The 24,342-nt window shown below is 48.0% G+C and overlaps 2 protein-coding genes across 3 annotated transcripts in view; one reads left to right on the top strand and one right to left on the bottom strand.

The window, feature by feature from the left end:
- Positions 1-9,872, top strand: part of LOC140418987 (uncharacterized) — a 384,502-nt gene extending 374,630 nt beyond the window's left edge. For both annotated transcript variants that reach the window (XM_072502682.1, XM_072502681.1), the window contains exon 2: positions 8,324-9,872. In XM_072502682.1, coding sequence (XP_072358783.1) covers positions 8,440-9,729 — 1,290 coding nt within the window. In that variant the 5' untranslated portion in view covers positions 8,324-8,439 and the 3' untranslated portion in view covers positions 9,730-9,872. The remainder of the gene's footprint in view (positions 1-8,323) is intronic.
- Positions 1-24,342, bottom strand: part of LOC140419002 (uncharacterized) — a 283,990-nt gene that overhangs the window by 235,780 nt on the left and 23,868 nt on the right. The window lies entirely within an intron of this gene.

The following is a 24,342-nucleotide window of genomic DNA, read 5'->3' as shown; positions in this document are numbered from 1 at the left end:
TAATTGGGAAAAATGAATTGAGTACTCTAAATTTATTTTTAAAAAAGAAATGTGATTATGATGCCCCCAGAAGTTGGGACGTGGAGGTAGTGGTCGCAATGGACGCAGAGAAGGCTCTTGATCGGGTGGAATGGGAATATCTGTGGGAGGTACTGGGGCGGTTTGGATTTGGGCGGGACTTTATTGACCGGGTCAGGCTGTTGTATCAGGCTCCTGTTGCGAGCGTACGAATGAATAGATCAACATCGAACTATTTCCGGCTGCATCGGGGGACGAGACAGGGATGCCCCCTCTCCCCGCTGCTGTTCGGGTTAGCCATAGAGCCGCTGGCAATTGGGCTGAGAGCCTCCAGAGGCTGGCCGGGTTGGAGTGGAACACAGAATCTCGCTTTACGCAGACAACCTGCTCCTGTATGTTCCGGCCCCCTAGAAGGAATGGAAGAAATTATGAGGATTCTGGGGGAATTTGTCCGGTTTTCGGCATATAAACTAAATATGGGGAAAAGTGAGATGTTTGCAGTCCAGGCAAGGGGAAGGAGAGGCGATTGGGGGAGCTGTCGTTCAGGATGGTAAGGGGATGCTTTCAATATTAATTTAAAGAGCAACTTGTAAACTTACTGTCAGTGAGTTCTCCCAGTGAGCCATAGAAGACACAGCCAGAGTGAGACAGAACCAAGAGTGAGTTTGGGAATTTGAATCTCGGTGGGAATTCGAAGCGGGGTGGGGAGGAGGTGCTTTTCATCCCTGGTAAGTAGCTGGTAAGTAGTGTTTCTGTTTTCTTTTTCTTTTCATTGCCATATATATTTTTTTTTTCTTTGTTGTTTAATTATTTATTTATTTTTTTGGAATTTGTAATTGTTGAAGTTAACAGAAGGTTGAAGACATGGCAGGAGATCTCAGACCCGTGTCATGCTCCTGGTGTGCTATGTGGGAGCTCAGGGACACGTCCACTGTCCCAGGCTCCTTCATGTGCAAGAAGTGTGTCCAGTTGCAGCTCCTGTTAGACCGCTTGACGGCTCTGGAGCTGCGGATGGACTCACTTTGGAGCATCCGCGATGCTGAGGACGTCGTGGATAGCACGTTTAGCGAGTTGGTCACACCACAGGTGAAAGGTACTGAGGGAGATAGAAAATGGGTGACCAAAAGACAGAGCAAGAGTAGGAAGGCAGTGCAGGTGTCCTCTGCGGTCATCTCCCTGCAAAACAGATATACCGCTTTGGATACTGTTGAGGGAGATGACTCACCAGGGGAAGGCAGCAGCAGCCAGGTTCATGGCACCGTGGCTGGCTCTGCTGCGCAGCTGGGCAGGAAGAAGAATGGCAGGGCTATAGTGATAGGGGACTCAATTGTAAGGGGAATAGACAGGCGGTTCTGCGGACACAATCGAGACTCCAGGATGGTGTGTTGCCTCCCTGGTTCAAGGGTCAAGGATGTCTCGGAGCGGCTGCGGGACATTCTGGGGGGGGGGGGGGGGGGGCGGTGAACAGCCAGCTGTCGTGGTGCACATAGGCTCCAACAGTATAGGTAAAACAACGGGACGAAGTCCTACAAGCTGAATTCAGGGAGTTCGGAGTTAAACTAAAAAGTAGGACCTCAAAGGTAATAATCTTAGGATTGCTACCAGTGCCACAAGCTAGTCAGAGTAGGAATGTCAGGATAGATAGGATGAATGCGTGGCTCGAGAGATGGTGCAAGAGGGAGGGATTCAAATTCCTGGGGCATTGGAACCGGTTCTGGGGGAGGTGGGACCAGTACAAACCGGATGGTCTGCACCTGGGCAGGACTGGAACCGATATCCTGGGGGGGGGGGGGGGGGGCGGTGTTTGCCAGAGCTGTTGAGGAGAGATTAAACTAATGTGTCGGGAATGGGAACCGATGCAGGAAGTTGGAAGGTAGTAAAGGCAGGGGCTGTTTAGCTCAGGGCTAAATCGCTGGCTTTGAAAGCAGACCAAGGCAGGCCAGCAGCACTGTTCAATTCCCGTAACAGCCTCCCCGAACAGGCACCGGAATGTGGTGACTAGGGGCTTTTCACAGTAACTTCATTGAAGCCTACTTGTGACAATAAGCGATTTTCATTTCATTCATTTCATTTTCAAACAGGGACAGAAACAAAAGGCAGTAAGGGGACAGTAAGGGGGAAAGTGTAAGGCAGAGAAGCCACAGTCAAAAATCAAAAAGTGCGACAGTACAAGGTACAGTGACTGAGGGGAACACAGTGAGTAGGACCAGGAATACTAAAAGGAATAAAACGGGAAGTGAAAACATTAATGGCAAGCGACGCGGCAGGTTGTTACATGAAGATATGGGTTCAACGACAAGGAAAATTAGGAGAAAGGTTAAGAGGAAATATAACTGAGGAGAGATTACTGATCGAGGTGTTAAGATTCAGAACAGAGGTAAAAAAGCCAACATAAGTGTACTTTACCTGAATGCTCGTAGTTTTTGGAATAAGGTAAATGAGTTGATGGCACAAATCATCGTGAATGACTATGATTTAGTGACCATTAATGAAACATGGTTAAAGGATGGTCACGACTGGGAGTTAAATATCCAAGGGTATCAAACTATTTGGAAAGACAGAGTGGATGGTAAGGGAGGTGGTGTAGCTCTGTTATTTAAGGATGACATAGGTGCTATGGAGGATAAGGTTGAATCCATTTGGGTGGAAATCAGGAATAGTAAGGCGAAAAAGTAACTGATAGGAGTAGTCTATAGGCCACCAAATAGTAACATTATGGTGGGGCAGGCACTAAACAAAGAAATAACCAATGCATGTAGAAATGGTATAGCAGTTATCATGGGGGATTTTAATCTACATGTCGATTGGTTTAACCAGGTCGGTCAAGGCAGCCTTGAGGGGGAGTTTATAGAATGTATCTGCGATAGTTTCCCAGAACAGTATGTAATGGAACCTACGAGGGAACAAGCGGTCCTAGATCTGGTCCCGTGTAATGAGACAGGATTGATTAATGATCTCATAGTTAGGGATCCTCTCGGAAGGAGCAATCACAATATGGTGGAATTTAAAATACAGATGGAGGGTGAGAAGGTAAAATCAAGCACGAGTGTTTTGTGCTTAAACAAAGGAGATTACAATGGGATGACAGAAGAACTAGCTAAGGTTGACTGGGAGCAAAGACTTTATGGTGAAACAGTTGAGGAACAATGGAGAACCTCCCAAGCTATTTTTCACAGTGCTCAGCAAAGGTTTTACCAACAAAAAGGAAGGACGGTAGAAAGAGGGAAAATCGACCGTGGATATCTAAGGAAATAAGGGAGAGTATCAAATTGAAGGAAAAAGCATACAAAGTAGCAAAGATCAGTGGGAGACTAGAGGACTGGGAAATCTTTAGGGGGCAACAGAAAGCTACTTAAAAAAAGCTATGAAGAAGAGTAAGATAGATTATGAGAGTAAACTTGCTCAACATAAAAACAGATAGTAAAGGTTTCTACAAATATATAAAACAAAAAAGAGTGGCAAAGGTAAATATTGGTCCTTTAGAGGATGAGAAGGGAGATTTAATAATGGGAGATGTGGAAATGGCTGAGGAACTGAACAGGTTTTTTGGGTTGGTCTTCACAGTGGAAGACACAAATAACATGCCAGTGACTGGTGGAAATGAGGCTATGACAGGTGAGGACCTTGAGAGGATTGTTATCACCAAGGAGGTAGTGATGGGCAAGCTAATGGGGCTAAAGGTAGACAAGTCTCCTGGCCCTGATGGAATGCACCCCAGAGTGCTAAAATAGATGGCTTGGGAAATTGCAAATGCACTAGTGATAATTTACCATAATTCACTAGACTCTGGGGTGGTTCCGGCAGATGGAAATTAGCAAACGTGACACCACTGTTTAAAAAAAGAGGTAAGCAGAAAGCGGGTAATTATAGGCCAGTGAGCTTAACTTCGGTAGTAGGGAAGATGCTGGAATCTATCATCAAGGAAGAAATAGCAAGACATCTGGTTGGAAATTGTCCCATTGGGCAGATGCAGCATGGGTTCATAAAGGGCAGGTCGTGCCTAACTAATTTAGTGGAATTTTTTGAGGACATTAACAGTGCGGTAGATAACGGGGAGCCAATGGATGTGGTATATCTGGATTTCCAGAAAGCCTTTGACAAGGTGCCACACAAAAGGTTGCTGCATAAGATAAAGATGCATGGCATTAAGGGGAAAGTAGTAGCATGGATAGAGGATTGGTTAATTAATAGAAATAAAGAGTGGGGATTAATGGGTGTTTCTCTGGTTGGCAATCAGTAGCTAGTGGTGTCCTTCAGGGATCAGTGTGGGGCCACAACTGTTCACAATTTACATAGATGATTTGGAGTTGGGGACCAAGGGCAATGTGTCCAAGTTTGCAGACGGCACATAAGATAAGTGGTGAAGCAAAAAGTGCAGAGGATACTGGAAGTCTGCAGAGTGATTTGGATAGGCTAAGTGAATGGGCTAGGGTCTGGCAGATGGAATACAATGTTGACAAATGTGAGGTTATCCATTTTGGTAGGAATAACAGCAAAAGGGATTATTATTTAAATAAAATATTAAAACATGCTGCTGTGCAGAGAGACCTGGGTGTGCTAGTGCATGAGTCGCAACAAGTTGGTTTACAGGTGCAACAGGTGATTAAGAAGTCAAATGGAATTTTGTCCTTCATTGCTAGAGGGTTGGAGTTTAAGACTAGGGAGGTTTTGCTGCAATTGTATAAGGTGTTAGTGAGGCCACACCTGGAGTATTGTGTTCAGTTTTGGTCTCCTTACTTGAGAAAGGATGTACTGGCACTGGAGGGTGTGCAGAGGAGATTCACTAGGTTAATCCCAGAGCTGAAGGGGTTGGATTACGAGGAGAGGTTGAGTAGACTGGGACTGTACTCGTTGGAATTTAGAAGGATGAGGGGGGATCTTATAGAAACATATAAAATTATGAAAGGACTAGATAGGATAGATGCGGGCAGGTTGTTTCCACTGGCGGGTGAAAGCAGAACCAGGGGGCATAGCCTCAAAATAAGTGGAAGTAGATTTAGGACTGAGTTTAGGAGGAACTTCTTCACCCAAAGGGTTGTGAATCTATGGAATTCCTTGCCCAGTGAAGCAGTAGAGGCTCCTTCACTAAATGTTTTTAAGATAAAGATAGATAGTTTTTTGAAGAATAGAGGGATTAAGGGTTGTGGTGTTCGGGCAGGAAAGTGGAGCTGAGTCCACAAAAGATCAGCCATGATCTCATTGAATGGTGGAGCAGGCTCGAGGGGCCAGATGGCCTACTCCTGCTTCTAGTTCTTGTGTTCTTATTAATATCTAGGCATCGAGGTGGCACGGGAATGGATTGGATTTGTTTATTGTAACATGTACCGAGGTACAGTGAAAAGCATTTTTCTGCGAGCAGCTCAACAGATCATTAAGTACATGAGAAGAAAAGGGAATAAAAGAAAATACGTAATAGCGCAGCACAACATATACAATGTAACTACATAAGCACTGGCATCGGATGAAGCATACAGGGTGTAGTGTTAATGAAGTCAGTCCATAAGAGGGTCATTTAGGAGTCTGGTGACAGTGGAGAAGAAACTGTTTTTGAGTCTGTTCGTGCGTGTTCTCAGACTTCTGTATCTCCTGCCCGATGGAAGAAGTTGGAAGAGTGAGTAAGCCGGGTGGGAGGGATCTTTGATTATACTGCCTGCTTTCCGCAGGCAGCGGGAGGTGTAGATGGAGTCAATGGATGGGAGGCAGGTTCGTGTGATGGACTGGGCGGTGTTCACGACTCTCTGAAGTTTCTTGCGGTCCTGGGCCGAGCAGTTGCCATACCAGGCTGTGATGCAGCCCGATAGGATGCTTTCTATGGTGCATCTGTAAAAGTTGGTAAGAGTCAATGTGGACATGCCGAATTTCCTTAGTTTCCTGAGGATGTATAGGCGCTGTTGTGCTTTCTTGGTGGTAGCGTTGACGTGGGTGGACCAGGACAGATTTTTGGAGATGTGCACCCCTAGGAATTTGAAATTGCTAACCATCTCCACCTCAGCCCCGTTGATGCTGACAGGGGTGTGTACAGTACTTTGCTTCCTGAAGTCAATTACCAGCTCTTTAGTTTTGCTGGCATTGAGAGAGATTGTTGTCGCTACACCACTCCACTAGGTTCTCTATCTGCCTCCTGGATTCGGACTCATCGTTATTCGAGATCCGGCCCACTATGGTCGTATCGTCAGCAAACTTGTAGATGGAGTTGGAACCAGGTTTTGCCACGCAGTTGTGTGTGTACAGGGAGTAGAGTAGGGGGCTAAGTACGCACCCTTGCAGGGCGCCGGTGTTGAGGACTATTGTGGAGGAGAGTGAAAAAGTCAACTGTTTAGCAGTACGGGGAAGAGGCAAGTTTGTAGATGTTCTACAGTATTACAGACTGGCTCGTTGGATCTTATTCTGTCCCATCTTTCGTTCAGCTAACAGTAAAATGACTAAAACACTGCAACATACAGGCATTGGGGACAACGGCGAGTTTGCGGCTCAGATTAGTTAAAGTCTCCATATTGTAAAATGGATCTCGAAGGACTGGAGAAGATGCAGGAAAAGATATTTGAATTATGCCTGAACTGGCAGGTTATACCTGGCAAGAGGGATTGGACAGGGTGTAAACCTTTTCTCAGGAAAAGGGAATGAAGGATGACCTGATCCTGTAAGATTATGAAAAGGTTTGATATGATAGACAAGTGGAAAATGTTTCCACTGGATGAGAATAAATATGAGTTAGTCATTAATTAATCTAATGTGCAGTTCAGGAGCAGTTCAGATGGAGATCACTCACACACTTCACATGTGCAAAGGGATTTCCTCAGTTTTCCCACTTGTTAACACTCCAACTTTAAAAGCCCCAAACCATTTGATCCAATGTCAGCACATTGTTATTGGCGAGGGGCAGTTTAACTATTCGGTCCAGGGGGACACAAATCACTGTTCACCTGAACCTGCTCAGACTCCAACACGTTAACATCTCACTGTTCGTGTTTGGTCTGTTGTCAATCACACCCAGGACAGACCTGTGGTGGAGGGCCTGTCTATGTAGGTGCCCTATTAATTTATCTAATACATTTGATGCCTTGGCACAATGGTACCAATCAGAATCGGTTCGCAAAGAATTTCTATCAGCAATGTCGATTTCAATGGCGGAGTTATTACCCATCATGCATTGCAGCTGGGAATGTGTTCAATCCACATTACAGAAGCTCCTCGCACATGCGCAGAGTCCAGCTATGACTGGAGCATGCGCCAATCGGGCTGTGACTCGTGCATGCGCAGTTCAGGTTGTTGCTGACGGTGCAGGAGCGGGGAAGAAGCAATCAAGCGACTTTCAGGAATGGAGCCGGTGGGTGGCCGGGGAGCGATAGAAGCTGCGGAGTGAGCCGGGAGGCTTCATAAATACCCCGTGGAGGCTTCAACTCCCGAGGAAAATGTTAACGGTCCCGTCTTAGACAGCATCAAACAGAGTGAGCTGAGCGGTGACAGGCTCGGGTTACCGGCCGCCATCTTTACAGAGGACAAGGAGCCGCAGGGCGCATGTGCTGCGAGTCTGGACCGGATGCCAACTCTCCCGGATTGACTGACTGACTGGAGTCTCCAGCATTTCATTTTATTCATTTGTGGGAGTCACTGGCTGGGCCAACATTTATTGCCCATCCCTAATTTCCCTCAAACCGAGTGGCTTGCTCGGCCATCTCGGAGGGCATTTAAAGAGTCAACCACATTGCTGTGGTTAGGAATCGTGTCGGCCAGACCAGGTAAGGATGGCAGATTTTCTTTTCTGTTCATTCACGGGATGTGTGTGTCGCTGGCTGGGCCAGCATTCACTGCCCATCACTAATTGCCCTTGAACTGAGTGCATCTCAGAGAGCATTTTAAGATGGATTGACCATGATAAATTGCCCTTAGTGACCAAATAAGGTTAGGAGGGGTTATTGGGTTACGGGGAGAGGGTGGAGGTGAGGGCTTAAGTGGGTCAGTGCAGACTCGATGGGCCGAATGGCCTCCTTCTGCAATGTATGTTCTATGTGCCACCAGAAGCATTGTTTCATTATCAATATTACTATTTATGAAGCTCAAGATCGAATTTGCTTCACCAACTACTCTCTAAATATGTCTTGGAGATATACAAAATCCCTCTTCACCGCTTCCTCTTTCCTCCCAAAGAGGTCAGTTGGATTTTTACGACAATCCAGCAGTTTTCATGGTCACATTATCCTAGTGCCGGCCCCACAAATTACCAGATTCATTCAGCTCAATTTCCACAACCTGCCTTTGTGTTTTTGGTGTTTTCTCTCACTCTCTATTTTCTGTTTTAAATCAGTTTCACAGGGTGTTCGAAGAGGAGGCTTCAAAGTCCGGATACTCAAACCAAGCATCACGTCAGGATCTGACAGAGTCCTCAATTTATCATATCCTGAATATCATCGTACTTTGAACATGGAAGGAAAAAGCATCGTTCACAGCGGGGAGAAACCGTACACGTGTTGTGTGTGTGGACGAGGTTTCAGTCAATCATCAGGCCTCACAAGCCACAAATGCAGTCACTCTGTGGAGAAACCGTGGAAATGTGGGGACTGTGGGAAAGGATTCACTTACCCATCCAATCTGGAAACTCATCGACGCAGTCACACTGGGGAGAGACCATTCACCTGCTCCAAGTGTGGGAAGGGATTCACTGAGTCATCTAATCTGTCCACACACCAGCAAGTTCACACTGGGGAGAGACCATTCACCTGCTCAGAATGTGGGGTGGCATTTACTATTTCAGCCAACCTGCTGAGACACCAGCGAGTTCACACTGGGGTGAGGCCATTCACCTGCTCAGAATGTGGGAAGGGATTCAGTGATTCATCCACTCTGCAGAAGCACCAGCGAATTCACACTGGGGAGAGGCCATTTACCTGCTCAGAATGTGGGAAGGGATTTACTATTTCAACCCACCTCTTGAGTCACCAGCGAGTTCACACTGGGGAGAGGCCGTTTCAATGTCCAGACTGCGGGAAAGGCTATAAAAGCTCTGGGGAACTGATAAGCCATCAACGTGTTCACACTGACGAGAGACCCTTCAGGTGCTCTCGCTGCGGGACTGGGTTCAGTCGATCATCTAACCTCACTGTACATCAGCGAATTCACACCGGGGAGAGGCCATTCGCCTGTTCCTGGTGTGGGAAGGGATTCACTCAGCTATCCGCCCTGCAGCAGCACCAGCGAGTTCACACTGGGGAGAGACCGTTCACCTGCTCAGACTGTGGGAAGGGATTCAGTGATTCATCCACTCTGCAGAAGCACCAGCGAATTCACACTGGGGAGAGGCCATTCACCTGCTCCGAATGTGGGAAGGGATTTACTATTTCAACCCACCTCTTGCGTCACCAGCGAGTTCACACTGGGGAGAGGCCGTTTCAATGTCCAGACTGCGGGAAAGGCTATAAAAGCTCTGGGGAACTGATGAGCCATCAACGTGTTCACACTGACGAGAGACCCTTCAGGTGCTCTCGCTGCGGGACTGGGTTCCGTCGATCAGCTAACCTCACTGTACATCAGCGAATTCACACTGGGGAGAGGCCATTCGCCTGTTCCTGGTGTGGGAAGGGATTCACTCAGCTATCCACCCTGCAGAGGCACCAGCGAGTTCACACTGGGGAGAGACCATTCACCTGCTCCAAGTGTGGGAAGGGATTCACCACTTCATACCACCTGCTGAGACACCAACGAGGCCACAAGTAACCATAGTGATTGGATTTTGCTGTTCCTCACAATCAGGGCTGAACCGTGTTCATTTGGGTCTCTTTCTGCTGATAACAAACTCCAGCCCATTTACAGGGGCTAATATTCTGTGTAACAGTCAAATAAATTAAACTTGTGTTAAATACGCAGTGTGCTGAAACTTTTTAATATCTCTTACACAAGTTAGTTCCTTTTGAAGTACTCTCGCTCTCCCCTGTCTCTTCCATACTCACCTCCAACAAGAAGGCAGCACGGTCGCATTGTGGATAGCACAATTGCTTCACAGCTCCAGGGTCCCAGGTTCGATTCCAGCTTGGGTCACTGTCTGTGCGGAGTCTGCACATCCTCCCCATGTGTGCGTGGGTTTCCTCCGGGTGCTCCGGTTTCCTCCCACAGTCCAAAGATGTGCAGGTTAGGTGGATTGGCCATGCTAAATTGCCCTTAGTGTCCAAAATTGCCCTTAGTGTTGGGTGGGGTTACTGGGTTATGGGGATAGGGTGAAGGTGTTGACCTTGGGTAGGGTGCTCTTTCCAAGAGCCGGTGCAGACTCGATGGGCCGAATGGCCTCCTGCACTGTAAATTCTATGATAAGAAGTGTGAGGAGCTTGTGGAGCTTCTTTGTGACTGAGATTGAGTAAATCCGATCAGCGGCCTCTGCTGCTTCCCTCCCTTCCACGAGCCCACGGACCAAATTGTCTCTAAATGTCATCCTTTCCCAAGCCCTGAACCCACATCTTTCTCTAGTTTCTCTCCCAGCTCCCCTCATGCCCTCTCAGAGCTCATCTTGTCCATGAGACCCAGCCCCTGCTCCATCGACCCTATTCCCACTGAGCCACTGATCAGCTCCCACTGAGCCACTGATCAGCTAACTACCCTGTGTCCATGGATGTTGTCAACATTTCTCTCTCTTCAGGTACTGTCCCTCTGTCCTTCAAATCTGCCATCATCACCCCCTCAATAAAACAAACCCTTGACCCTGCCATCCTTACAAATTACTGCCCCATCTTCAACCTCTCTCTCCAAACTCTTTGTCCATGTTGTCACCTCCCAAATCCTTGCTTATCTTTCCCAGGACTCCCATGTCTGAATCCCTTCAATCAGGCCTCTGCCCTGTCACAGTCGTGAAATACAAGAGACAAACAGAATCTTACCCGGAGAGAAGACAGACAATCCGGGAGCTTGGATCCAACACGGATATGTTCATAAGACCAGAAGACAAGGGTAGCAGCACAGTCATTATCGAGAGACAACAATACCTGCTGGAGACAGACAGACAACTAAACAACACGAATCACAACACCAAGCTACCTAGACCCATATACCCGAGACAGGAAGGAGAATTGGAGACGGACTGGAAGAACCCAGACTCCAGACACATTAACCAAAAACAGATGGGAATATCTGAGGGGACAACAGGTAGAACCAAGGAGGTTCTACCTGCTCCTTAAAATACCCAAAGACAGAATTTTTATTATTGTCACAAGTAGGCTTACATTAACACTGCGTGAAGTTACTGTGAAAAGCCCCGAGTCAACATACTCTGACGCCTGTTTGGGTACACCGAGGGAGAATTCACAATGTCCAATTCACCTAACAAGCGCATCTTTCGGGACTTGTGGGAGGAAACCAGAGCACCCGGAGGAAACCCACACAGACACTGGGAGAAAGTGCAGACTCTGCACAGACAGTGACCCAAGCGAGAATTGAACTCGGAACACTGGTGCTGTGAAGCAACAGTGCTAACCACTGTGCCACCATCAGGGAAATAGCACCAGACAGCCCCTTCGGATCAGACTGTGAGAGAAAAAATCCTGCAGAATCATTCAATTTACAGTGCAGAAGGAGGCCATTCGGCTCATCCAGCCTCCACCGGCCCTTGGAAAGATAACCCTACTTAGCGCATGCCTCCACCTATTAAGGGGCATCTTGACAAAATACATGAATAGGATGGAAATAGAGGGATTCGTACCCCAGAAGCACAGACTATTTCAGTTTAGATGGGCAGCATGGTCGACGCAGGCTTGGAGGGCCAAAGGGCCTTTTCCTATGCTGTACTTTTCTCTATTCTTTGTTTATCCCCGTAACCCAGTAATGCCACCTAATCTTTGTTTGGACACTAAGGGTCAATTTAGCGGGGCCAATCCACCTAACCACATCTTTGGACAGTGGGAGAAAACTGGAGCACCCGGAGAGAACCATCACAGACACGGGGAGAATGTACAAACTCCACACAGTCACCCAAGGCCAGAATAGCTGAAACATCAACACACTGCTCCTGGTAGTTGATGGTACAGTGGTTCAATAAATATAATTAGTGGGTTGAAAAGGTGTGCAATATCGAGTAAAAACAGAAAATGCTAGATTAACTCAACATGTCTGTTGCGAGAGAAACAGAGTTAACGTTTGTTGTTCCTTGTTGTAACCGTTCTGTAGAAGGGTTAATGGACTCTAATTTCAAGTCCATTGAAGTGGAAAGTATTTTACTCGGAGATTTGACACAGGAAGAAGTTTTAGTCTGTGTGAAGCTCAATCTTTATTTACACCGAACCCGCAGTCTGATTGGCTGGAGGACCAGAGTCCATCTGGTCTTCCAAATCCCCCCATTGGTCAACATCGCTCAGGCAGGAAATGAAGTTTTGGAACCCGTGCCCATGAGGCCAATGGGAAGAACTCAAAATGATACAGAGTCTCAGCCAATGAGGGAGATCCGGGATCAGCCCCGCCCCTCATTCACTCTGATTGGTTGGAAGACCAGCTGTACCTTTATGAAATGAAAAATGAATGAAATGAAAATCGCTTATTGTCACAAGTAGGCTTCAATGAAGTTACTGTGAAAAGCCCCTAGTCGCCACATTCCGGCGCCTGTTCGGGGAGTGTTTATCAAATAGCTGTAGTAGAAGTACCTTTAAGAAATGGGTGTTTATCAAATAGCTGCAGTGATATCAGAGTGGGTGGAACTGGGCTGTCTGTCTTCACTGCAGCTATTTGATAAGCACCTATTTCTTAAAGGTACATCCACTACAGCTATTGGATAAACACACAGTTCTTAAAGGTACTATCACATGACAATTCTGAATTCTCCCTCTGTGTACCTGAACAGGCACCGCGGTGAATGTGCTGACTGGGGTTTTTTCACTGTAACTTCATTGCAGTGTTAATGTCAGACTACTTGTGACAAAAAAGATTAGGATTATACAGAAAAATGTTCCAGCAAATTTCCATCCTGCCCGTGATGATTTGCACGGGAATATGACCCCGACAAATGGGATGAAGCCAAATCTTTAAAAGTCAAAGTCTTTATTTCAAATTGTTGCCGTGCTGTCAGGGAAAGGGTTAACTTCTCTGCTTGTTTACAAAAGGGAAGAGGAACCATTCACAAAGCTTCCCACAGCTTGTGAACTCCGAAACATAACTTCAAGGCTGAAGTTTATCTTCAGAGATTGAAACTTTTTGGTACCATTTCCAATTGGACCAGTAAATTGTGATTCACACTGAAAGGTTTACTTTCACTCAGTAATTAGAACATTTCACTTTCTCAGCACTGACGCTTTAGATCAAATCCCAATTGTTCTCTTTTGTAACTGGTGTGTGGAGAAGATCATGTTCACTGTAGATCTGTCAGCACAGAAACCGCACTGTGCTTCTGGATACACTCAGTCTGCAAGTAGATGAATCTGTTAAACATCACCCAAGTGAAAGTCTTCCCCTGACTCTAAGGAGTGAGATGTCCCTGTAGTTGATGTTGTCTCCTCTGTCACTGCTGTTTTTATTGCATCACACATGTTCTGCGGACCAGTCTCACAGCCCAAAAGGGGCAGGCAGGAAGGTGTAACAGTCGATGGGACTTTGTGTGTGAGCAGTTCAGCTGGAATTCCATCCTTGCCGGGCACCTTTCTGCTTGCTCAACAATCAATGGCCTTTTCCAGCTCATATGATGAGAGTTCCTTGTCCAACTCAACCATGACAGGAAGCTGCAGGAGAGTCTAACAGAGACTGGGAGATGGCCTTCTCACAGGGGTACAGCTCACTGTTGTTTTCAACCCAGTTTCTCCTCACTCTCTCAGTATGACTGACACTGAGCATGCTCAGAGCACACACCCACACTGCACCTGCGCACTGGCCTCGTACACTCACTGATCGGGAACTTTCTGCAACGCAGGGGATTCTGGGTAACAGCCGCCATAGAGCAATTAGCAAAACAGAAGATCCACGGTTAGGCAAGATGCTGGGCATGAAGCACAATGAGAGGTTTGGATACTTTATTTACTACATAAGCACATTATTCTGATAAGATATCACTTAGACATGGGCAGCAAGCAGGCTGATCTACAGTATGTACAGTATTTACAACACCTGGGACACGGTATATCATCTCATCAAATCAGTGATAGGTTTGTTTACTGATCATAATTGTGACTGGGTCACACTCACGATTCATGCAAGATGCAACTCCCCAGGTTTTTTGACCCATTCCCTCCAGACCTGTTTTCACTCCAAGGGTCTTGACATCTGCCTTAGTCTTTATCCAGCCATGATCAGCTCACACTGCCCAACAACCAGCCTCTCCTGCACTGGGGCACAGGGTTTCCATCACCAAAAATCTGTCCTGTTCCATGCACATCAACGCTACCACGAACAAAGCACAACAGCGCCTATACTTCTTCAGGAAACTAAGGAAATTTGGCATGTCCACACTGACTCTTACCAATGTTTACAGATGCACCATTGAAAGCATCCTATCTGGCTGCATCACAGCCTGGTATGACAACTGCTCGGCCCAAGACCGCAAGAAACCTTCAGAGAGTAGTGAACACAGCCCAGTCCATCACACACACCTGTCTCCCATCCATTGACTCTATCCACACCTCCCGCTGCCTGGGGAAAGCGGGTAGCATAATTAAAGACCCCTCCCACCAAGCTTACTCACTCTTCCAACTTCTTCCATCGGACAGGAGATACAAAAGTCTGAGAACACGCACAAACCGATTGAAAACAGCTTCGACCCTGCTATTACCACTCCTAAACGACCCTCTTATGGACTGACCTGATTAATACTACACTCCTGTATGCTTCACTCAATGCCTTTGTCTATATATTTACATTGTGTACCTTATGTTGCCCTATTATGTATTTTCTTTTAGTTTACTTTCTTTTCATGTACAAAATGATCTGTTTGAGCTGCTCGCAGAATAATACTTTTCACTGTACCTCGGTACACGTGACAATAAACAAATCCAATCCAAATCGAGGGAGCAATCTGCCTCTCTTGCATTGGTGCACTGCATTTCCCTCATAACACAGTGTCATAGAAAGGTGACAGCACAAAACAAAGGCACTCAACAAATTGTATCTGTGCCAACTTTCTGCAACTGTCACAATCCGCTGTCATTGGCCCTGAACTCTGTAGATATTTTTCTCCTCAAAAGATGCGAACAGATGACCAAGGAGCTGGAGTTGGCTATTCAGCCCAGTCTGCTCCACCATTTAATAAGATCATGGCTGATCTGACAGTAACAGATAGTTGTCCAATTTTCTTTTCAAGGCATCAATTGAATCTGCCTCCACCACATTTTCGAGCAGTGCATTCATGATCCCACATGCAGCACAGAATGTTTTTCTTCACATCATAAGACATAGGAGCAGAATTAGGCCACTCGGCCCATCCAATCTGCTCCACCATTCAATCAGGGCAGCACGGTAGCATTGTGGATAGTACAATTGCTTCACAGCTCCAGGGTCCCAGGTTTGATTCCAGCTTGAGCCACTGTCTGTGCGGAGTCTGCACATCCTCCCCGTGTGTGCGTGGGTTTCCTCCGGGTGCTCCGGTTTCCTCCCACAGTCCAAAGATGTGCAGGTTAGGTGGATTTGCCATGATAAGTTGCCCTTCGTGTCCAAAATTGCCCTTAGTGTTGGGTAGGGTTACTGGGTTGGGTGGGGTTACTAGGTTATGGGGATAGGGTGGAGATGTGGACCTTGGGTAGGGTGCTCTTTCCAAGTGCCGGTGCAGACTCGATGGGCCGAATGGCCTCCTTCTGCACTGTAAATTCTATTAATCTATATTTTTCTCATCTCCATTCTCCCCATAACCCCTGATCCCCTTATTAATCAAGAGCCTATCTATCTCTATCTGAAAGACACTCAGTGATTTGGCCTCCACGACCTTCTGGGCAAAGAGTTCCACAGATTCACCACCCTCTGGCTGAAGAAATTCCTCCTCATCTGTTTTAATTCCTCCTCATCACCTGAGGAAGGAACTGTGCCCCTAAAGCTAGTGAGTCGAAACAAACCTGTTGGACTTTAACCTGGTGTTGTCAGACTTCTTACTCTGTTTTAAAGCATTGCCTTTAGTCGGAGATTGTGTCCTCTGCTTCTAGTTTTTCCGACAAGTGGAAACATCTTCTCCATGTTCACTCTACCCAGGCCTCGCAGTATCCCATAAGTTTTAATAAGATACCCCCATATCCTTCTAAACTCCCAACGAGGACAGACCCAGTGTCCTCAACCGTTCCTCATACGACAAGCTTTTCATTCCAGGGATCATTCTTGTAAACCTTATCTGGACCCTTTCCAAGGACAACACATCCTTCCTTAGATATGGGGCCCAAAATGGCTCATAATACTCCAAAAGGGGTCTGATCAGAGCATTATATAGCCTCAGAAGTACATCCTTGGTCTTGAATTTTAGCCCTCTCGACATGAATACGTTGCATTTGCCTTCTTAACTGCCGACTGAACATGCACGTTAACCTTTTTAAAAACATTTTTTTTTTAAATTCAGAGTACCCAATTCATTTTTTCAAATTAAGGGGCAATTTAGCATGGCCAATCCAACTACCCTGCACATCTTTGGGTTGTGGGGGCGAAACCCATGCAAACACGGGGAGAATGTGCAAACTCCACACGGACAGTGACCCAGAGCTGGGATCGAACCTGGGACCTCGGCGCCGTGGGGCTGCAGTGCACCTGCACGCTAACCTGAAGAGAATCTTGAACAAGGACTCCCAAGTGCTTGTGATTTCCTCAGCATTTTCCCATTTAGAAAATAGTCTGTGCCTCCATTTCTCCTTCCAAAGTCCATAACCTCACATTTTTCCACATTGTATTCCATTTGCCACTTCTTTGCCCACTCTCCTAGCCTTGCTCAGCATTGCTTCTTTTTCTAATCACTTTAAATTAATGTCCTCTGTTTATAATCTTGCCCTAAATATGACTTGCTAGATCAAATGTCTATTGTAGATCCTTAGTTGTAATGTGGTCAAGTGCCTTTCCATTTGAGAACTGTTCAATAAAGTTCTTAGAATTATTTGTAGCTAGGGCAGCACGTGGAGCAGTGGTTAGCACTGGGACTACAGCGCTGAGGACCCGGGTTTGAATCCCGGCACTGGGTCACTGTCCGTGTGGAGTTTGCTCATTCTCCACGTGTCTGCATGGGTTTCACCCCCACAACCCAAAGATGTGTAGGTTAGGTGGATTGGCCAGGCTAAATTGCCACTTAATTGGAAAAACAAAATAATAATTGGGTCTGAATTTTTTTTTTTAAAAAAGGATTATTTGTAGCTTCCCCACCAATCAGTTTTTTCCATGATCCTGAAGTGACCTTATTTTTATCGGGAGTTAACTGAAGTATGTTCCTCACCTCTCATTATCTAAATTTCCATTTACCATTTTTCTGTCCATCTGACCCAGTCCATGGCTTTCTCCCTCATTGTCTAAAACACATGAGCAACTTTTGTATAATCCTGGTGCATACATTTCAGTCTAAATCATTGATATATACCGGAAACTGTGGAGCCCCACTGGAAACAGACGTCCAGGCATCATTCAGTCCCAGATGTGACTAACAGCAGCAACAACAGCTGAATCCAAACCCTGCTGTTGCCTGCGAACTTGCTGATGTCTGTGCAGGTTGTTTGACCGAGTGAATCTCCTCACACACACCGATCAGTTAAACAGCCTCTCCCCAGTACCGCTCCCACATGTGGGAGACACAGTAGCACAGTGGTTAGCACTGTTGCTTCACAGCTCCAGGGTCCCAGGTTTGATTCCCGGCTTGGGTCACTGTCTGTGCGGAGGCTGCGGGTTGTCCCCGTGTCTGCGTCGGTTTCCTCCGGGTGCTCCGGTTTCCCCCCACAGTCCAAAGGTGTGCAGATTAGATGGATTGGCCATGCTAAATTGCCCTCAGTGTCCAAAAAGGTGAGGTGGGGTTATGGGTTAGGTTGGAGGTATGGGTGTAAGTAAGGTGCTCTTTGCGAGGGCCGGTGCACTCGATGGGCCAAATGCCCTCCTTCTGCACTGTAAATGCTATGATTCGGTTTCCGTGTGAACTCGCTGGTGTTTCCGCAGATTCGGTTTACTTTTAAATCTCTTTTCACAGTCGCAACATTTAAAAGATTTCTGATCAGTGTGAACAAGTTGGTTTGATGTCAGGTGGGATGACTGAGTAAATTTCTTGTCACACACGGGTCAAGTGTACGGTCTCTCCCCAGTGTGAACTCGCTGGTGTTGCAGAAGCTGGGATGAAAAGGTGAATCCCTTCCCACACACGGAGCAGGTGAATGGCCTCTCCCCAGTGTGAGTGCGTTGGTGTCTCAGTAAATCATTTCTGCTTTTAAATCTCTTCTCACAGTCAGCACATTTAAACGGTCTCTGATCAGTATGAACAAGTTGGTGTGTCAGGAGGTTTGATGCCCGAGTGAATCCCTTCCCACACACCGAGCAGGTGAACGGCCTTTCCCCAGTGTGAATACGTCGATGAGTTTCCAATTCAGATGGGTAATTGAATCCCATCGCACAGTCCCCACATTTCCACGGTTTCTCCATGGTTATTGACAAGTTATCAGGTGACGGTGGGATGCAGATTTGAGGTCACTGTCAGATCAGCCGTGAAGTTATTAAATGGTGGAACAGGCTCACGGGGCTGAATGTCCAATTGCTGCTTCTTGATTCCTTTGGTGCGAATGTCCTTATGTCTCTCCAACTTGGATCATCAGTTGAAGCCTGAGTACGGTGTCTCCCTGATGTAAATGCTGCAATTTAATTTCATGCAGTGTGATTGGTTAAAACTCACTTCCAGCTAACTGTGGAAAATTACTTTGATGTCTGTGTCTCGGTGCTTTTCCAATCACAGTGATTTTTGAATTTTTTTCCGATAGACAAAACAGACAAACATTTCTCCTTCCACATTGAAAGGCCGGTCCTGATGAATCAAGTGATTCTGTCAGATCTCGACATGATGTTTGCATCTGCAAATATTCTGTAAAAGGAGATTACATTGAATTTATGTGAATATATAAGACACAAACAGGCCATTCTGTCACAGATTCTGCTGCTGTCCATATTCGGCACACATCTCTGACTCCCACACCTATCCAATCTCAGCCTTTCAGCTGATTTTCAATTCCATTTTCTCTCATGTGCTTGTCCCGTTTCCATTTGAAAACATCTCAGCACTTTCTTCAACTCATTTCCATGGTAATTAAGAGTCAACCACATTGCTGTGGGTCTGGAGTTGTAGGCCAGACCAGGTAAGGATAGCAGATAAGGGCGGCATGGTAGCACAGTGATTAGCACTGTAGCTTCACAGCGCAGGGTCCCAGGTTCGATTCCTCCTTGGGTCACTGTATGTGCGGAGTCTGCACGTTCTCCCTGTGTCTGCGTGGGTTTCCTCCGGGTGCTCCGGTTTCCTCCCACAAGACCCGAAAGACGTGCTGTTAGGTAATTTGGACATTCGGAATTCTCCATCTGTGCACCCAAACAAGCGCCGGAATGTGCATGTGGAGCTGGGTGTTGTCAGTGTACATGTGAAAACTAACACGGTACTTTTGGATGATGTCATCTAGTGGCAGCATGTAGATGAGAAATAGGAGGAGCCGAGGATAGATGCTTGGGTAACTGTGGGTACAAGGAGAGTGGAGTGGAAAGGGAGGTTGGAAATGGGGGCCGTCCGTAATTTGCAAGGAAGGTGAGGTCAAGGGATGTTTTATTTCAGGAAGGGTGACTGATGTATTTAAAGGTGAGAGGGATAGTATGAGGAGAGAGAGAGAATCATAAACAATGTCAGCTAACATGAGGAAACTGAATGGGCAGCAGTTCTGTAGAAATAGAATCAGGGACAAGACAGGAGAGAAACTGTGATGTGAGTTCAGTGTTCATTGGGAGAGGCAACAGAGACAGTTTACCCAGTGGGAGGGTGAAAGAGAGGGAAGAGGCAGAGGCAGCTGAGCAGAGTGTCTCAATCCCAGTGACAAAGAAGCTCCATGAATGATGAGGATGGAGGAGAAGGCCAGATAGAGCAAAAGGAACTGACTTGAGTTAGGGATGTTAAAAAGTTTCAACAGGACTTCCGGGTGCGGCGATGACCAGCTAGGTCGCACGTTTTGGCACCTCCCGTTTGAACGGACTTTTGGGCTCTTATTGGGAGCCCCAACGGCAATTTTTGACGGCTAAACCCATTGGGCGGTGAAACAGAAGGGAATCCCCCCGGATATACATGGAGAAAGGAGATAATAGTGGCCGGATTGCAGAGGATCCTCTGGAGCAGCGGCAAGGAAGGGAAGCATGAAGCAAGATGGCAGCGGAGGGAGGCCGTTTGGTATGGGGCCCGGAACAGCAAGAGTTCCTTCGGAGATGTGTTGAGGAGCTAAAGAAGGAGGTGCTGGCCCCGATGCTGCAGGCGATTGAGGGGCTAAAGGAGGCGCAGAAGACCCAAGAATTGGAGCTTCGTGGCGTGAAGGCAAAGGCTGCCGAAAATGAGGACGAAATACAGGGCCTGGTGGTGAAGACAGAGACACACGAGGCACTGCATAAGAGGTGTATGGAGAGGCTGGAAGCCCTGGAAAATAGCTCGAGGAGGAAGAACCTAAGAGTTTTGGGTCTTCCCGAAGGTGCAGAGGGAGCGGACGTCGGGTCATATGTGAGCACGATGCTTCATTCCTTAATGGGACCGGAGGCCCCGACGGGCGCCTTGGAAGTGGAGGGAGCATATTGAGTCCTTGCGAGAAGACCGAAGGCGGGAGAAATACCTCAAGCTATAGTGGTGAGGTTTCACCGCTATAAAGACAGGGAGATGGTCCTGAGATGGGCGAAAAAGACATGGAGCTGCAGGTGGGAGAATGCGGTGATCCGCGTGTACCAGGATTGGAGTGCGGAGGTGGCGAGAAGCAGGGCGAGTTTCAATCGGGCCAAGGCGGTGCTCCATAGAAAGAAAGTTAAATTTGGTATGCTGCAGCCGGCGAGACTGTGGGTTACACATCAAGGGAAACACCACTACTTCGAGACGGCAGAAGAGGCGTGGACATTCATTGAAGAGGAGAAGCTGGACTAGACTGGAGAGAGAAAGAACTTTTGTAATAAAGCAGTGGTGTGATTGCATGGGACTGGGAATCGGAAGGGGGGGGAAATTTTCTCTTTCCCCTCGATGGGGGGGGGGGGGGGGGTAGGATATGGTGAACTGTGGGCGCCGGTGGGGAAGGAGAGATGGAGCTGTGCCATTAGCGGTGGGGCCGAGTGGGAAGCGCGGGCTTTGCTCCCGCGCTATGGTAATTGTGGCGGGAAAAGGGGGCGCAGGAAGGAGGGAGCCTTACACAATGGGAGGCTGAGGATAAATGGGGGAAGCCGAGGTCAGCCAGATTTTGCTGACTTCTGGAAGCAACATGGGGGGAGCAAACATGCTGGAGGGGGATCTAGCGGGGGGGGGGGGTGGTAACTGGGTTGCTGATGTTAAGGGGAAGGGGGAGCTGCTACAGGATGGGATGGTCGGGACGGGAGGACACCGTTGGGGGGACAAGTGGGTGCGTGGGAACCGGGTGAGGAGCTGGTTTAAAAAAGGGGATGGCTAGTCGATGAGGGGGGGGGGGGGGTAAAGAGCCCCCCAACCCGGTTGATCACGTGGAACGTGAGAGGGCTGAACGGGCCGATTAAGAGGGCAAGGGTACTTGCGCACCTAAAGAAATTAAAGGCAGATGTGGTCATGCTGCAGGAGACGCATCTGAAACTGGCGGATCAGGTCAGATTACGAAAAGAATGGGTGGGACAGGTATTTCACTTGGGCTTGGATGCGAAAAATAGAGGGGTGGCAATATTAGTGGGGAAACAGGTATTGTTTGAGGCGTGGACTATAGTGGCAGACAGTGGGGGTAGATACGTGATGGTGAGTAGCAGATTGCAAGGTGAGGCGGTGGTTCTGGTGAACGTATATGCCGCGAGCTGGGATGATGCCAACTTCATGAAGCGTATGCTGGGGCGTATCCCGGACCTGGAGGCGGGAAAGTTGGTAATGGGGGGAGACTTCAACACGGTGCTGGATCCATGGCTGGACCGGTCCAGGTCTAGGACCGGGAGGAGGCCGGCAGCGGCCAAGGTGCTTAAGGGATTTATGGAACAAATGGGGGGAGTAGATCCGTGGAGATTCGCCAGACCGATGGGTATAGAGTTTTCCTCTTTCTCCCACATCCATAAGGTATACTCCCGGATAGACTTTTTTGTTTTGGGAAGGGCACTGATCCCGAAGGTGGCAGGAACGGAGTACTCGGCTATAGCCGTGTCAGATCATGCCCCGCATTGGGTGGATCTGGAACTAGGAGAGGAAAGGGAGCAGCGCCCACTCTGGCGATTAGACATGGGACTACTGGCGGATGAGGGGGTATGCGGAAGGGTGAGGGGATGTATCGAAAGATACCTGGAGGTCAATGACGATGGGGAGGTCCAGGTGGGGGTAGTATGGGAAGCGCTGAAGGCGGTGGTTAGAGGAGAGCTGATTTCCATCAGAGACCACAAGGGAAAACAAGAGGGTAAAGAAAGAGAGAGATTAGTGGGGGAAATTTTGAGGGTGGATAAGAAGTATGCGGAGGCCCCAGACGAAGGGCTATACAGGGAAAGACGAAGATTACAGACGGAGTTTGACCTGCTGACCACGGGAGAGGCAGAGACACAGTGGAGGAAGGCACGGGATACAGTATGAATATGGGGAAAAGGCGAGCCGGCTGCTGGCCCAACAACTTCAGAAGAGGGGGGCGGCGAGAGAGATCGGAGGAGTTCGGGACGAAATGGGAAAGATAGAGCAGAGAGTAGGGAATGTGAACGAGGTGTTCAAGACATTTTATGAGAGGCTGTACAAGTCCCAACCCCCGGAGGGGAAAGAAGGAATGATACACTTTTTGGATCAGCTAGAGTTCCCGCGGGTGGAGGGGCAGGAGGTGGCAGGTCTGGGGGCGCAGATTGAGGTGGATGAGGTGATCAAAGGAATAGGGACCATGCAAGCAGGGAAGACCCCGGGACCAGACGGGTTCCCGGTGGAATTTTATAGGAAGTATATGGACCTGCTGGCCCCACTCTTGGCGAGAACCTTTAATGAGGCTAAGGAAAGGGGGATATTACCCCCGACAATGTCGGAGGCGACGTTATCGCTAATTCTGAAACGAGACAAAGACCCGTTGCAGTGCGGGTCATACAGGCCCATCTCCCTCCTAAATGTAGACGCCAAGCTGCTGGCCAAAGTGATGGCGACAAGGATAGAGGAGTGTGTCCCAGGGGTGGTACATGACGACCAGACAGGGTTTGTAAAGGGGAGACAATTGAATGCCAATGTACGAAGGCTGCTGGGGGTGATGATGATGCCCCCTCCGGAGGGGGAGGCAGAGATAGTGGTGGCGATGGATGCAGAGAAGGCATTCGATAGGGTGGAGTGGGACTATCTGTGGGAGGTGCTGAAGAGATTTGGATTCAGGGAGGGGTTCATGAGATGGGTTAGACTCTTGTACGGGGCCCCGGTGGCAAGCGTCGATACAAACAGGCAAAGATTGGGATACTTTCGATTACATAGGGGTACAAGACAAGGGTGCCCCCTGTCCCCGTTACTGTTCACGTTGGCAATTGAACCATTGGCCGTAGCGCTGAGGGTCTCTAAGAGGTGGAGTGGGGTGCTTAGAGGGGGAGAGGAACATCGAGTGTCACTATATGCAGATGATTTACTGCTATATGTGGCGGACCCGGTAGAGGGGATGCCAGAGGTAATGCAGATACTCAGGGAGTTTGGAGAGTTCTCGGGATATAAATTAAATATGGGAAAGAGTGAGCTTCTTGTGGTGCACCCCGGGGAACAGCGCAGGGGGATAGATGCTCTGCCACTGAGGAGAGTGGCAAGGAACTTTCGATACCTGGGGATTCAGGTGGCCAGGAACTGGGGAACCCTACATAAACTTAACCTGACGCGACTGGTAGAGCAGATGGAGGAGGACTTTAAGAGGTGGGATATGGTGCCCCTGTCATTGGCAGGCAGAGCACAGGCGGTTAAAATGGTGGTCCTCCCGAGGTTTCTTTTTGTGTTTCAGTGCCTCCCCATCCTGATTACAAAGGCCTTTTTCAAAAAAGTAGACAGCAGTATTATGGGCTTTGTGTGGGCGGGAAAGACCCCGAGGGTAAAGAGGGGGTTCCTGCAGCGCAGTAGGAACAGAGGGGGATTGGCACTGCTGAGTCTGAGTGACTACTACTGGGCCGCCAATGTGTCGATGGTCTGTAAGTGGATGAGGGAAGAAGAAGGTGAGGCATGGAAAAAGCTGGAGATGGCGTCCTGTAAGGGAACGAGTCTAAAAGCGCTGGCGACGGCGCCGCTACTGT

The sequence above is a fragment of the Scyliorhinus torazame genome, chromosome 5 (assembly GCF_047496885.1).
Source record: "Scyliorhinus torazame isolate Kashiwa2021f chromosome 5, sScyTor2.1, whole genome shotgun sequence".
Lineage (NCBI taxonomy): Eukaryota > Metazoa > Chordata > Chondrichthyes > Carcharhiniformes > Scyliorhinidae > Scyliorhinus > Scyliorhinus torazame.
This window is presented reverse-complemented; position numbering and strand designations above follow the sequence as displayed.